The following is a 15,365-nucleotide window of genomic DNA, read 5'->3' on the forward strand; positions in this document are numbered from 1 at the left end:
TCAGACCATACGCCGCACACTGCAACAAGACAGTTTGCATGGCCGTCGTCCCAGAAGGAAGCAGAACCTCTTCTGAAGCTGGCTCACAAGAAAGCCCGCAAACAGTTTGCTGAAAGCAACCTGTCCAAGAGCATGAATTACTGGAACCATGTCCTGTGGCCTGATGAGACTAAGATAAACTTGAATGGCTCAGATGGTGTCCAGCATGTGTGGTGACTCCCTGGTGAAAAGTACCAAGAAAATTGTGTCTTGCCTACAGTCAAGCATGATGGTGGTAGCATCATGGTCTGGGGCTGCATAAGTGCTGCTGGTACTTGGGGAGCTGTGCCTCATTGAGGGAAACATGGAGTCCAACATGTACTGTGACATTCTGAAGCAGAACATGATGCCCTCCCTTCAGAAACTGGGACAAACGGCATGATAATGACCCCAAACACACCGCCAAGATGACAACTGCCTTGCTGAGGAAGCTGAAGGTGAGGGTGATGGAGTGGCCAAGTATGTCTCCAGACCTGAACCCTACTGAGCACCTGAGGGGCATCCTCAAGCGGAAGGTGGAGAAGCGCCATGTGTCTAACAGCCAGCAGCTCCGTGATGTCATTGTGGAGGAGTGGATATAATGGCTGTATGTTGAGTTATTTTCAGAGGACAGTAAATATATACAGTTATACAAGCAGCACATTGACTACTCTAAAAAATATACAAGTTTCATTTCTATAGTATTGTCACTTGAGAAGATATACTAAAATGCTTATTGAAATGTAAGGGGTGTACTTACTTTTGTGAGATACTGTATGTATGTATGTATGTATGTGTATAAACATAGATTGATCTAATATAGGATGCATTTGGTTAAGAATTAACAAATTGAATTTACAAAAAAAGACAATTTACAAATTACAAGCACAAATAAATACAATAAAATAAAAATAAAAGTGAAATGAGTGCTTTACCTAAATACTGTTAGACATAGCTGAAAACCTTAAAAGGAATACTACAGAAATTAAATAAAAATGTAATGTTTCATTGTATAAATTAATTGATTATCTACCGTGGGTGGTGTATCGCTGTTTCGCTGAATCTGCAGCTTTAACCTGTTAAGCTGCAACCCCACTTTTGAAAAATCCCAAGAAATGACATACCCAAACTGAAACAGATACAGTTCATGAACCCTTTGTACTAAAAGCACAAGTATGATCTCATTTGAAAGCTGACACCTGGCAGTTTATTGTAATGTAGAATTAATTATTGTCATAATGACAAAAATTGTTATAAATAGCTTCAACGTTTTGTAAAGTTATTAGAAATTATTTTTTATGAAACATCCTCATGAAAATAAAATTGAAGTTGGCCCTGGAGCAGTCTAGAAATGCACTACAGCTAATGCCACATGTCTAAACATTTTATGTTTAAAATCTTAAGATAATAAGTCCAAAACTCTGTATTTAGTGAAATGTTTTTCAAGACCATGTCATGTGACTTTATTTTGATTTGATGCTAAAATGCTACTGATATTTAGTGTCATCTTCTTACCATCTATGCAGTATATTGTCTTTATTGTTTTGTGGTGCAAACGAGCCCCATTCAGTCTCAGTCTCCCCCTGCACACATTCACACCTCTCCAGCCAGGTTATGGCTCTAAATATGCATTTCTTTTGTCTGCATTAGTTACTAACGACTGGCTATTCACATGCTATTCATATGGTTTCAGTCACTAATTTATTTTCTCAAAGTTCACCCTTACATTCTAAACTGTTTTAAATGCATTTCTTGAATAAAGAAACATTTCAGTAAGCATTCAAAAAATAATAAAAATATAACTTCTAGGTGGCAGGTGCACCTAGGGCTAGCTAGCATGTTAGCTTAGCATACCATCAATACACGACAATTTATGAGATTAAAACCATGTTTGTGCTTATAAACTTACTTTATAAAGCAAATCGAGTATTTTAAATAATTTTCTGGGATCTAATTTGGCTTCAGATAAAAAAATCAGACAGAAAATATACTATTGTATACTGTTCTGCACAATGATAGTCTATATAGATTAGCATTACATTATAAATATAATCTATTATTATGGAAATACCTGGCATGGATTGAAAAACACAGGTAACTCAAATATCATAGCAAACATGTTTATTGTCTTCAAAACGACTGTATCTCCATGTTACAGCCATAGTTACAGCGCGATCTCTTGTTAGCTGTGTGTGTGTTCGAGGCTTCCTGGATTGTCACATGATTATGGCACTTCTTCATGTTCTAATACTGTGCACAGGGCGGCGAGGGCGCCCTCAGGCTTTTGGTATGAATTGAAAACGCATTAACAGAGTATACAAACGCTCATAATGATTACATCGACGCATTTGGGTATAAATTCAATAAATATTATTCCTGTCTAGGCTATAGAAATCTGATGTAAACCTATGAGAATATATCAATATTTCTACAAATCTGCACATTTTTTAGCTAAAAGCCCGGAAGGACGTTGTTTTGTGTATCGCTGTCATGACGACAGCACGGGAGTTTTTTTATGAATGAAAGCGGCTGACGCGCATAATTCATATCAAAGGTATCGACTCATTTTTTCATTTCATAACTCCTGACACAAATTAAGAAATAACTGTCGCTATAAGTTTCTCAGAATACAATAGTGGTCAAATTCTGAAACTTGAGTCTTATATCTTTGTAATTATGTATAGTTTGTCAAGGTATAACATTAAATCTGATAGTAACTTTGAACTATTTATAAAAAAAACCGCTTCAGTGCGCCCGCGCTCTGGCAACGGTTAACAGGTTAAATGAATCGTGAGAGTCAATGATTCAACGACCCATCCATAAATACAGACGTGTTAAAGTGAGGATAAAAATATAGATGACAGCAGATCTAGTCACAGCAAACAGGATTTGCAAAACATACAAAAAAGTTAATTTTTGCTGAAAGTTATAAAGGCTATTTTCGGCAGATATCGGTCGACCTCTAAACTCTGTCAAACAAGGGCCATTTACGCCTTGAAATGTGTATGTTATGCACCACTCCCAACCCTCAAATTTAATTAGCAATTAAAAATTTTTTTTTAATTCCACCTTGAATTTTCATGATAACAGCTGTATTTGAGCATATACCACTAGCCAACTGTACAGTGTTAGATTTCAAGTGATTTAACCTCAACCAGGAAGAGCAGTATTTGCTTTGCTATGATGACGTAAAACAGATAATGCTCGTGGTAGCAGGTAAAACACGTGGTATAGATGTGTTCAGTCACAATAGTGTGGTTCAGGTGGAATGAAAACACGTCAAAGCATGTGTAAACAGTAGGTAACTTATGAACAGCATAACAGGCGCACAATTAAGAGCAAAATAGACAAAGCACACAGAAACAAACGACCAGACAGAAAGAGACACACGTTCACAAGCTCTGCACAGATGGAAAAAGCAATAGTGATGCTCATGGACACAGATGAAGACACACACACACAGAAAGTACACAAGTGTACTAAAGGCCAGTGCTGAGTCATGAGCGATGCTGCTGCTGCTGTATGGAAATCCATTGTTGCTACTAATCTCCCCTTTGGTTCCTCTGCGAGATAACTATCCGCTCACGGGGCAGGGCAGGCTAGTGTAGAGAATCAGGCCTAACACGCTGGGCCTCACCCAAACCAACTCATCCCTAACACACACACACACAACGGCACAACACAGGCTAGCTCAACAGAACATGGCACCAGTTTTCTAGTTTATAATAAAACAATTATAAAATGTTATGCACACAAACCATGTGACACTGACCCTGAGCCCATCAGCACTTGTATGCAACAAAAGCTCACAGTGAGCCTTAAGGAGAAAACACTACAGAATGTAAAAATAAACCGGTTTAAGGATTTGCAGGGCTATATTAAGTGCTAGCTCTCTGTATACAGATATTTCTGTGTGATCTCAAAAAAACTCTGTGCTGCTCAATCAGTAGTAGATCTATATATACTGTAACCGTGAGCTTTTTAGCCGAGAGACCCAGATACAACGCCTGCTTTTTGTTCATAATAAAATTTACATTTAAGAGAAACAGATTAACATTGTGGCTGCACTCTGTAGTTTTGAAAAAGAACTGCTTTTTTGTTAGGGCTGCAACTTCTTGTAAATATTTTGAAAATCTATCAGTCTGTTACAACCCTCTACAATGCCAGTAAATAACTAACATGAAAACAAATTTCATGCTAGGCGACTAAGTCTTTAATTAGCCAATGGCTAGTAAATTGAACAATTTCAGATGCCTGTGATTGAGTTAGAGGCAAAAAATAAGTTTAGTGCAGACATAATTTCATTGCTGCTTGGCTGAGAGTGCCCTCTGTCGCTTTCTCTCACACACATGCAATGTGAGAGAAAGAGAAAGACATAGCCTACACATGCGACGTAAAGAGAATTGATGCGCTAGATCTAAATGCTGGGCTCGACAATAAGGACTGCCCGAAGGCCAAGAGTTGACAGAACTGTCACTGTCCCAATCGGACCAGTGCTGCATCGTAATGAAAGTTGATCATTTGCACGTGTTTTTAAGCCTTGCCAATTTAAAGGGGTCCTATTACGGCCTTTTACGAAGTCTTGATTTTGTTTTTGGGGTGTACTAAAATATGCTTTCATGCTTGATTGTTCAAAAAACAATTTTTTTTACATATTTTACATTACAGCTCCTCTCTCCCCAGTCTGACGCGAATCTTTCAAAATACGAAATTGCTGTAATTGGTTAGCTAGCCCAATGTGTTGTGATTGGCAGCACTTAGCGTGTGTTCTGGAAATGTCCTGCCCTTCCATAACTGCGAGTTCTTCTGCTCGCTCTAGTGTAAATATAATAGATGGCGGCAATTTCAATTTAATTCGAGCCCGATTCAGCCCCTGACAATGTTATTGTTAACAAACAAGAGGATCGTCCAGATCGGATTTCATGCACCGACTGCACCATATGTTTTTCTTATACATTATAGATACGATGTTATCCAACATTTAATCATGACCTTCGTCAGAAAACTACAAACAGTAATCGATCACAAAAACATGGTTAATTCTGTTAACCTGTTAAGCTGCAACCCCACTTTTGAAAAATCCCAAGAAATGACATACCCAAACTGAAACAGATACAGTTCATGAACCCTTTGTACTAAAAGCACAAGTATGATCTCATTTGAAAGCTGACACCTGGCAGTTTATTGTAATGTAGAATTAATTATTGTCATAATGACAAAAATTGTTATAAATAGCTTCAAAGTTTTGTAAAGTTATTAGAAATTATTTTTTATGAAACATCCTCATGGAAATAAAATTGAAGTTGGCCCTGGAGCAATCTAGAAATGCACTACAGCTAATGCCACATGTCTAAACATTTTATGTTTAAAATCTTAAGATAATAAGTCCAAAACTCTGTATTTAGTGAAATGTTTTTCAAGACCATGTCATGTGACTTTATTTTGATTTGATGCTAAAATGCTACTGATATTTATTGTCATCTTCTTACCATCTATGCAGTATATTGTCTTTATTGTTTTGTGGTGCAGACGAACCCCATTCAGTCCCAGTCTCCCCCTGCACACATTCACACTTCTCCAGCCTGGTTATGGCTGTAAATATGCATTTCTTTTGTCTGCATTATAGTTACTAACGACTGGCTATTCACAGGCTATTCATATGGTTTCAGTCACTAATTTCTTTTCTCAAAGTTCACCCTTACATTCTAAACTGTTTTAAATGCATTTCTTGAATAAAGAAACATTTCAGTAAGCATTCAAAAAATAATAAAAATATAACTTCTAGGTGGCAGGTGCACCTATGGGCTAGCTAGCATGTTAGCTTAGCACACCATCAATACACGACAATTTATGAGATTAAAACCATGTTTGTGCTTATAAACTTACTTTATAAAGCAAATCGAGTATATTAAATAATTTTCTGGGATCTAATTTGGCTTCAGATAAAAAAATCAGACAGAAAATATACTATTGTATACTGTTCTGCACAATGATAGTCTATATAGATTAGCATTACATTATAAATATAATCTATTATTATGGAAATACCTGGCATGGATTGAAAAACACAGGTAACTCAAATATCATAGCAAACATGTTTATTGTCTTCAAAACGACTGTATCTCCATGTTACAGCCATAGTTACAGCGCGATCTGTTGTTAGCTGTGTGTGTGTTCGAGGCTTCCTGGATTGTCACATGATTATGGCACTTCTTCATGTTCTAATACTGTGCACAGGGCGGCGAGGGCGCCCTCAGGCTATTGGTATGAATTGAAAACACATTAACAGAGTATACAAACGCTCATAATGATTACATCGACGCATTTGGGTATAAATTCAATAAATATTATTCCTGTCTATAGAAATCTGACGTAAACCTATGAGAATATATCAATATTTCTCCAAATCTGCACATTTTTTAGCTAAAAGCCCGGAAGGACGTTGTTTTGTGTATCGCTGTCATGACGACGGCACGGGAGTTTTTTTATGAATGAAAGCGGCTGACGCGCATAATTCATATCAAAGGTATCGACTCATTTTTTCATTTCATAACTCCTGACACAAATTAAGAAATAACTGTCGCTATAAGTTTCTCAGAATACAATAGTGGTCAAATTCTGAAACTTGAGTCTTATATCTCTGTAATGATGTATAGTTTGTCAAGGTATAACATTAAATCTGATAGTAACTTTGAACTATTTATAAAAAAAACGCTTCAGTGCGCCCGCGCTCTGGCAACGGTTAACAGGTTAAATAGAATGTCTCCCTTTGGAGTGGACTTTGAGCTTTGTATCCTTGCAGATCTTTTTTATGCTCTAATAGCAACATTACACACTAACTAAAGTTGAAAAAGTGAAAAAGCATAATAGGACTCCTTTAAACATTCAAGCGCAAGAAGATGCGAAAATAACTCGCACATCCGAAGCGCATGCCCAGAAAGCCACATCTTGACAGCATGCAAATACTGAATTGATCTCTTTAATGTCTTCTTAAGATCGTGTAAGAAAAATATCCATATTCAAAACTTTATCAACTAAAATAACTAGCTTCCGGCAGACGGCCTTACGCATCGATTTAGGCCAAAAGAGTAACCCTTGAACTTGATGCACACAGTTGCCCAGCCCTGTTTGTTTGAACCGCGAGAGGTGTCAAAGCTTACGCTACTCCTACGTCATGCACCGTCAAGTCTTACTCTTTTGCCGTCAGTCGACTTGCATAGGCCATCTACCGGAAGCTAGTTATTTTAGTCGATAAAGCTTTAAATATGGATATTTTTAATATACTCTTTATAATATAATCTACTCTTTTTTTTTTTTAAATATAAAATTTTTAAATGGTGGGTCTCATAAGTAAATATAATTTATTCTGAAGCAATTTTCTCAGTGTTCTATCAGCTTTTACATACTTAAATCTGCATATTTGTGATATTTACCCAAGGGCGTTATTTACCTTTATTAAAGGACAACTTTTTATACCACCAAGTAACGTCTCAAAGGGGTGATTTAGGATTTTGGACATCGGACCTCATTTCCAAGTTAGCCTGGGTGTTATTTATCAGTGGAGACAGTTTTCAAAAAATTTCATCTAGTCCTCCCAGTTGCATAGTTCGCCGGTGCTAGGCTAGCGCGAGTCAACGGTAACTGCTAGCCAGCCATCAAAACAGTTTTACCCACTCCACAGTACACCAGAAGCAAATAAATTATAACGGCAAACTATCGATGTAAATGTCATCTGTGTTTACTTTTCGGCGCAGTATAACCGGAGCAAAGTAAAATTCTGCCGCTGCTGAGAAACTAGTTCCTGTAAATGTAAACGATCATTGAGATGCAAGAGTAGTTTGATTTCTAACATTATTCTCTCAACAGACATTTACATCGATAGTCTGGCGTTATGATTTATTTGATTTTGGTGAACTGTGGAGTGGGTAAAACTATTTTTAATGGCAGGCTAGCAGTTACCGTTGACTCGCGCTAGCCTAGCATAGGCGAACTATGCAACTGGAAGGACTGGATGAAAAATGTTGAAAACTGTCTCCACTGATAAATAACACACAGGCTAACTTGGAAATGAGGTCCGATGTCCAAAATCCTGAACCACCCCTTTAATAAATTAGTCATTAAATCATTCATTAAAACGATATCATTCGAGAGGCTGAAACATTGAGTGTTGCTTTTATTTTGTAACTATTTTGTCAGTGAAATAGAACAAAAAGTGTCAATATTGTGTCTAAACTGTAAGTACATATTAACTACTTGTTTATTAAACTATAAATTCAATCCAACATTTGCAATTCAGTAGAACAGCCCCCTTAGTTGTGTTGTTACTATATATATATATATATATATATATATATATATATATATATATATATATATATATATATATATATAAAATTATAATTTTTATCAAGCTAATTTAAGTTCAGTAATTTCAATTAAATGGCAATTATGTAATTTTCATTGCCATTTAAGTGAAATTACTGAACTTAAATATACAAGCTTCATAAAAATGATCATTCTAGAAGAAAATTTCAGATGGCACTTAGAGACTTTTGCATCTGAACTATTCATATGTATACACTATAAGTCGTGCTATATCATATGTTGTAAATAATAAACTCATCATTTTGAATTTTTACCTCAGTATGTTTCTTCTGTGAGTTTGTGTGTGCTGTTACACTCATTTGTTTTGATTTCTCCAGTCTCTCAAAAAGAGACAGGCAGCGCTAGACTCAACAGCGCACGACCTTGCAACCAGAAATACACTATCCATTACCAATCGCTGTTTACACTGACTGCAATAAGATCAGAATCATTCACACATTTCGATCGGTCGGGCAAATAAACTTTTCACTTGCCACTTTAAAAAAAATCCACTTGTCCCGGACAAACAGACAAGTGTTAATGTCGAGCCCTGTTCATTCATGATTTTTTTCGTGCTGTAAAGCGGAACAGGTGATCAGTTCATGTGCGCTCCGCGCTGCCACTTGCTTGAACTGAGGCACTACAGCGATCTGTGACTGTCACGCAACATTACAGCGCAGAAAAAGAAAGCGACAGATTGAGAGACGTCTATGGTCTCACTCCAGTCTCTATGTGAAATTAGCCAATTTCCAATTTTTATTGTTAAGTTTGTGCTTGCAATTTCAATACATTTTCTGCAGTCCTTAATTTTAGATTTATACAAATTTATGATTCTGTGGGGATTTTTGTGGCAACAACAACAAAAAATACAATAAAAGCCATTTGAAGGATCTCTGTAACAGTTTGCTCTAAATCCTAAAACACAAGAAACGAAAGCACGCCTCATGCTCAGCACTGTGAAGACATGTTAAATAAACAAGTGTGAGCACATGCATGCAGAGACACAGGATATATCTTTAGGCTTAATGCGATCACATCAGGGTTGGCCGGAGGATGTACCTGCTGCTTCTAGTAATGCCTCGAGCCGGGCCTGTGTTTCTGGGTCTACTGTTCTGAGGTCGGCTCCGTCTGCTGCGCTGGATAGGAGAAGCTCTGAAGCTGTCTTTAGTACGGGGTTATCCAGATCCTCCTGGTCTAGTATGAACGATTCCACCTGCATGGAAAGAGTCAGTGTCAGCAACTGTCTGCTTATGATATTTGTCAAACCAGAAAAGAAAAAAAGAAAAGGATGTGGTCTTGCACACATTTCTATATAGCAAAATAAACTCAAAAAGCAACTTCAATTAGTCTGAAGAAGGAAATCTGGTTTTAAAAAGAGGTTATCTTCCGTGTAATGGGCAGCATTTGTGTCTATCAGAATCTGCAAACTGTGGACTGAATTGTGAAAAATGAATATGGTCTGCTGTGCTCCAATGAACACGACTCCAATGAACAGCGACTCCACAGTGTGACAATACCATACATCAGGAAGTGCTGAAATGATACAAGAGCTTCACACTGATCCTCAGATACAAAGTAAACCATACCCTCACTGACACCAGCAAAGTTCAGTTGTTTCTGGTAAAGAAACAAAACCATTAGTCACCCTCTAGTCAAACTTCCAGATGAATGAATGACATTGCAAGTATTTAAATCTGATTAATTGGCATATCAACATTTGCTAAGAAAAGACTCTAAAGTAAACAAAAGCATTGAATAAACATGACAAAGTCAACATATGCCCATATCATTGATACAATATGGACTAAATGGCAGAAAAGTTTGTCAATCTGTCTAAGGTATACATGATGTTGTATCGCATCTGAATTAATTGTTTATGTAAACACGCAGGGAAAAAAACGCGTGTCGCATTTTTGCTGTATTTTTCTTAAACACTCAAGTTAAATGTAGTTCATCTTTGAATCACACGTCTCGACAACCCTACATTCTTTGTAGAGACACCCAGCATTCTTTTGCACTGTCCAGCTGTCTTTGAAAAAGCGTGACCTTGTGCATTTAGCTCATGCATTTTGTATGTGTGGTTTGATGAGGTGTAGTCACCTGTAGTAGCAGCTGAAGCGTTCACAAAGCATGCTTAAGCCCAACGAATACTTCAATTTTGATGCAAACACTTAAGCCAAAAGTATACTTCCCTTATCCATGTTCCACTCAGTCATCGTACATAATGCTGACGTCTGTGCACAAAATCAGTGTGCAGCCCAGTTTTTGTGTCCATGTGGACTTGCCCACTCAACTGTGCAGAAAAAGTAGTATAGTTGAGTCTTTAGGTTATGCTTATTGGCGCATTTCAAAGTATAGGCTACTCCATATAGAAGATGAACATACAGAATACATGCGGTTAGGCATGTGCTATGCCAATGATGCACGCTGTACCTTAAAGTATGCATTAAAACCCAGGTACACTTGAAGCTTTGAATGAAAGTCAGGGGGCATGATTAGACATGCTGATTTATAAAGTGTTATTAAAGTCGTGAATAAACAAAAGTAGTGGCAGATCTTTTCTTTTGTATTGTGACATACACAGGGTTGCTGCACACTTTTAAAAGTCAAATTTAAGGTTTTTTAAGACCTTTTTAAGACCTGAAGAAATCAAAATTAATACCATACATTAGGGGTGTGCAATATTGACAAAAATATATCACGATATTGTTGATGATAATTAGATATTTTACTGATTGTGTTTTTGTTCTGGTGCCATGGCTGGTTTAGGTCTGTTGTTGACAGCTGACTCACGAAGATAATCATATTTTTCATATTCTAAGGAGTGGTCAGTTCACAGCTGCAGTGACAGAAATTAAAACATTTTTTATTAAGGGGCAATATTTGCCACCTTAAATTGATTTCCAGGGCCATTTTCACCTATATATGGACATTTTTAGATATATGTATCACGTTATGTCAAATTCTAACATTCAAATTAAATTCTATTAGAATAACAGTACCACTGTTACCAGTCAAATTAAATCATTAAATCAAAAGCCATCTTTGCAGTGCAGACGTGACAGAAGCAGCATCAGAACTGGCATTAATATATTAACACTGCAGGGTTTCCCATACATTCATTAATTTGTGGCGGCCCGCCACAATATCAACGCTGACCACCACGGATTGATTCAGATTTGTTACCTATTTAATATGGGTAAAATTGTATTTTATTGTAGAGCTGCGCGCTGCTTGCTCCCTCTCTCTCTCACAAACTGACAACGGAGGCACGACTAGCCCCTCCGGTCTCCGCACGATCTGAATCAAAACATGAGCATGCTTAGTTAGAGGACGGATTGTTGCCGGTGCTTAATGCTTATTCCCCCAGCGAAGATTCCAGAATCAATCCGGAGTTTAATGGTTAGTAATAAACACTGTTGCTCAACATAACTCTGAGAAGTTAGTCTATGTTAAGCGCTGTCGCGTTTCCATTACAGATTCGCGCAAAACTTTTGCGATTTTTTTTCTAAATATCGATAAACAACTATTGCGAAATGACGGCGTTTCCATTAACCGGTGTTATGCGACTAAAACGTCATTTTTTCCTCTCGCGATCAGTCATTCAAAAAATCATGGCAACGGACGTTAGTAGGTTTATATATATCACAGCCACCAGACTAGACATTATATTATTATTATCTCCAGGTTCAGGTTGGTGTGTGTGTGTGTCTGAGTCTGTGTGTGTCCACCTCCAGGTCCAGTTTGGTGTGTTTGTGTCTGAGTCTGTGTTTGAGTGTGTGTGAGTGTGTATCTGTGTTTGAATCTGTGTGTGTGAGTCTTTTTGAATGTGTGAGTGTGTGTGAGCCTGTGTTTGAGTGTGTCAGTAAGTTTGTGAGTTTGAGTGTGTGTGTGTGTGTGTGTGTGTGTGTGTGTGTGTGTGTGTGTGTGGTGTGTGTGTGTGTGTGTGTGCAAAATTTGCAACAAAAGTCTGTGGAGCAGTCATAGCATAGAAAGTGTAGCAATAGCAATGTCTTTAAGTTATCTGACACTAAGTGTTGGCAATGGAAATGTGTACTTGTCACTAAAAATATATGATATATTTATGATTGATTGATATTATATATATATATATATATATATATATATATATATATATATATATATATATATATATATATATATATATATATATATATATATAGGGTTTTTCCTGCATAGAGAATTATGAGGCGGCCGCCTCCGTAAAATTTCGTGCCGCCTCCGGCTCTCGACAAAATTCGGACAGTCACATGGTCAGATACAGTTTTTCCACCGTGATGGTTCTGTTGCGGTTACCGGCTTGTGTCCATTCTCAAGCCGTATAGTGCTGCGCGGATCGCGGATAATCCGCAGGTCGGGCGGGCCAAGTAATACAAACATTCCATTCCAATTAATCGAGGGTGGATGACCGATAAATTATGATGTTTTGAGTTTAATAAAGACACGGAACTCTCATCACGGTAAAACGAAATGAACGTGCGTCACTTTTACTTTCGTTTTCAACAACGTAACGTTAATTCTCTTCAGGGAAAACCCATCAAGGAAAATATCAAGGCTTGACAATAACGCTTGTCTGGGACACGTGTTTTTTTTTCTTTTTTTTGAAGGGAAAAGTGAGAGAGAATTGTACTACTTGTCCAACCGAACAAATACCCTGATTAAAACAATTTTTTATTTAAAAATAAAAAATATCTAGGGAATCACCGAAAATGTGAGGATGATTCTGTTTAATTTAATTTAATGTAAGTGGCGATTGATAGCCTATAGTTGATAATAATAGGCCTACCTAATGTACTGACGGTACAATGTTGCAACAATGTTGTTAAGAATGTTGTTAAGAAACAATAGCCTAGGCTACACACGACAAGAGTGCTGTTTTCCTGAATGCCATCAAGACTGAAACCGAGACTGATTTCATAACAGTTCTTTAAACAGTTAAAATTAAGTCACTTACATTTTAGACGCAATGACTGCGTTTTTGTTCTGTTTCTGCAGCGAAAATAGTTCCAAACAAAGATCACACACCATCGCGCATTTGAAGCATTGCTGAATGATTCAGCGTTTCGAACGAATCGGTTGAGTCAAAAATTCAATGATCCATTCATAAACTGCATCACTCTGAATAAATCAGCCGTTTGAACGAATCGTTTGAATGAATGACTCAATGACTCGCTCATTAAGACGGTCGCCTGCTGCCTCCTACTGGCGGTTTAGTTTCATAAAGTATCATTCTTTTCAATATTCCTTATTTGTATATTCAAAAATATTTAAATTAATCTCATTTAATACAGTTATAATATTTAATGTAAATTATTTAATTTGATTGGTAACAGCCTGTGTCTTATTATTTTAATTGAATATATTGATCAAATTTAAGAATTTGAAATGAAAAATGGAGCATGCATGTAATAAAATTAGGGGGGAAATGCCCTTTATATAAGGTACAAAAAAATGTAAAAACAGGAAATGTAATTTTGCCAAAGGAAGAACTTTTATTTTAAATAAAAGTTCATTTTAAATCAGCCTACTTCAGTGTGATATGTTACCATCATGCTTAACACTGAGAATTTGAATAATTGTAATGTGGTGATCAGATGCAGATATCTAAATCAAAGAATATGGGCGGTTTGCGGGTGGATTATTTATTTTTAACAGTGGATTCGGGTGACTCAAAGTGCACCAGATTAATGAATTTATCTTTAAAATGTACAAAATTTTCTTACGGGGGGGCATGCCCCCGGACCCCCCTAGAGGTACCGAGCTACACCCACAAAAATAAATGTGGGAAACACATTAGGCTATATGATGCCCAACAAAAAATACCTTATTATTAAAATACATTATTAGGATTTTACCACCTCCGCCTCATTTTGAGCCAGGAAAAACCCTGTATGTATATATATATATATATATATATATATATATATATTAGGGTGCATCAAATTTGAATGGGAAATTTTAATTTCAAAATATCAATTTGGCTGGCATTGCATTTTGTTCCAATTAACATAAAAATGACTTTTGCAAAGTTTTGAGGGATTCCATTGAGATTTAGGGGTGCCACCTAACACATGAACTTTGGCGAAATTTCGAAAAATGTGCAATTTTTAGTCTAATTGCCAAAAGGTTGACCTGGAAATGTTGAGTACAGTGAACTTTTATACAGAAACATGTTCTATAGGGTTATCAAAGTAAAAGTTGTTTGTTTGAACCCTTTGGGCAACTTGGGCATTTCTCAGAATTCAACTTTCAAGATTGTCCATTCATTTGTCCTATAGACAAAATGAATGGAGGTCAATGGGACATGTTCATGTGGCCTTACCCTGTTAATTTACTGTAACAACTACAATGCTACTCTCAATACACATGAGACATCTACAGTAGGGAGAACAAGTATTTGATACACTGCAGATTTTTCAGGTTTTCCCACTTACAAAGCATGTAGAGGTCTGTAATTTTGATCTCTAAAGTTGACTCTACAAACTGTGAGTGACAGAATCTAAAACCGAAATCCAGAAAATCACATTGTATGATTTTTAAGTAATTTGCATTTTATTGCATGACATAAGTATTTGATACATCAGAAAAGCAGAACTTTGGTACAGAAACCTTTGTTTGCAATTACAGAGATCATACGTTTTCCTGTAGTTTTTGACCAGGTTTGCACACACTGCAGGAATTCTGGCCCTCTCCTCCATACAGACCTTTCTCCAGATCCTTCAGGTTTCGGGGCTGTCGCTGGGCAATACGGACTTTCAGCTCCCTCAGAAGATTTTCTATTGGGTTCAGGTCTGGAGGCTGGCTAGGCCACTCCAGGAACTTAAGATGCTTCTTACGGAGCTACTCATTAGTTGCCCTGGATGTGTGTTTCGGGTCTCTGTCATGCTGGAAGACCCAGCCACGACCCATCTTCAATGCTCTTACTGAGGGAAGGAGGTTGTTGGCCAAGATCTCACGATACA

The 15,365-nt window shown here is 37.1% G+C and overlaps 1 protein-coding gene across 7 annotated transcripts in view; it reads right to left on the reverse strand.

Annotated features, from left to right (window-relative positions):
- ankhd1 (ankyrin repeat and KH domain containing 1) overlaps nucleotides 1-15,365 on the reverse strand; it is a gene marked incomplete at its 5' end in the record, with an annotated part of 60,703 nt that overhangs the window by 24,596 nt on the left and 20,742 nt on the right. For all 7 annotated transcript variants that reach the window (XM_081391309.1, XM_081391313.1, XM_081391312.1 and 4 more), the window contains one exon: nucleotides 9,442-9,595. In XM_081391309.1, coding sequence (XP_081247435.1) covers nucleotides 9,442-9,595 — 154 coding nt within the window. The remainder of the gene's footprint in view (nucleotides 1-9,441; nucleotides 9,596-15,365) is intronic.

The sequence above is a fragment of the Scardinius erythrophthalmus genome, assembly GCF_964197995.2.
Source record: "Scardinius erythrophthalmus genome assembly, chromosome: 17".
Classification (NCBI taxonomy): domain Eukaryota; kingdom Metazoa; phylum Chordata; class Actinopteri; order Cypriniformes; family Leuciscidae; genus Scardinius; species Scardinius erythrophthalmus.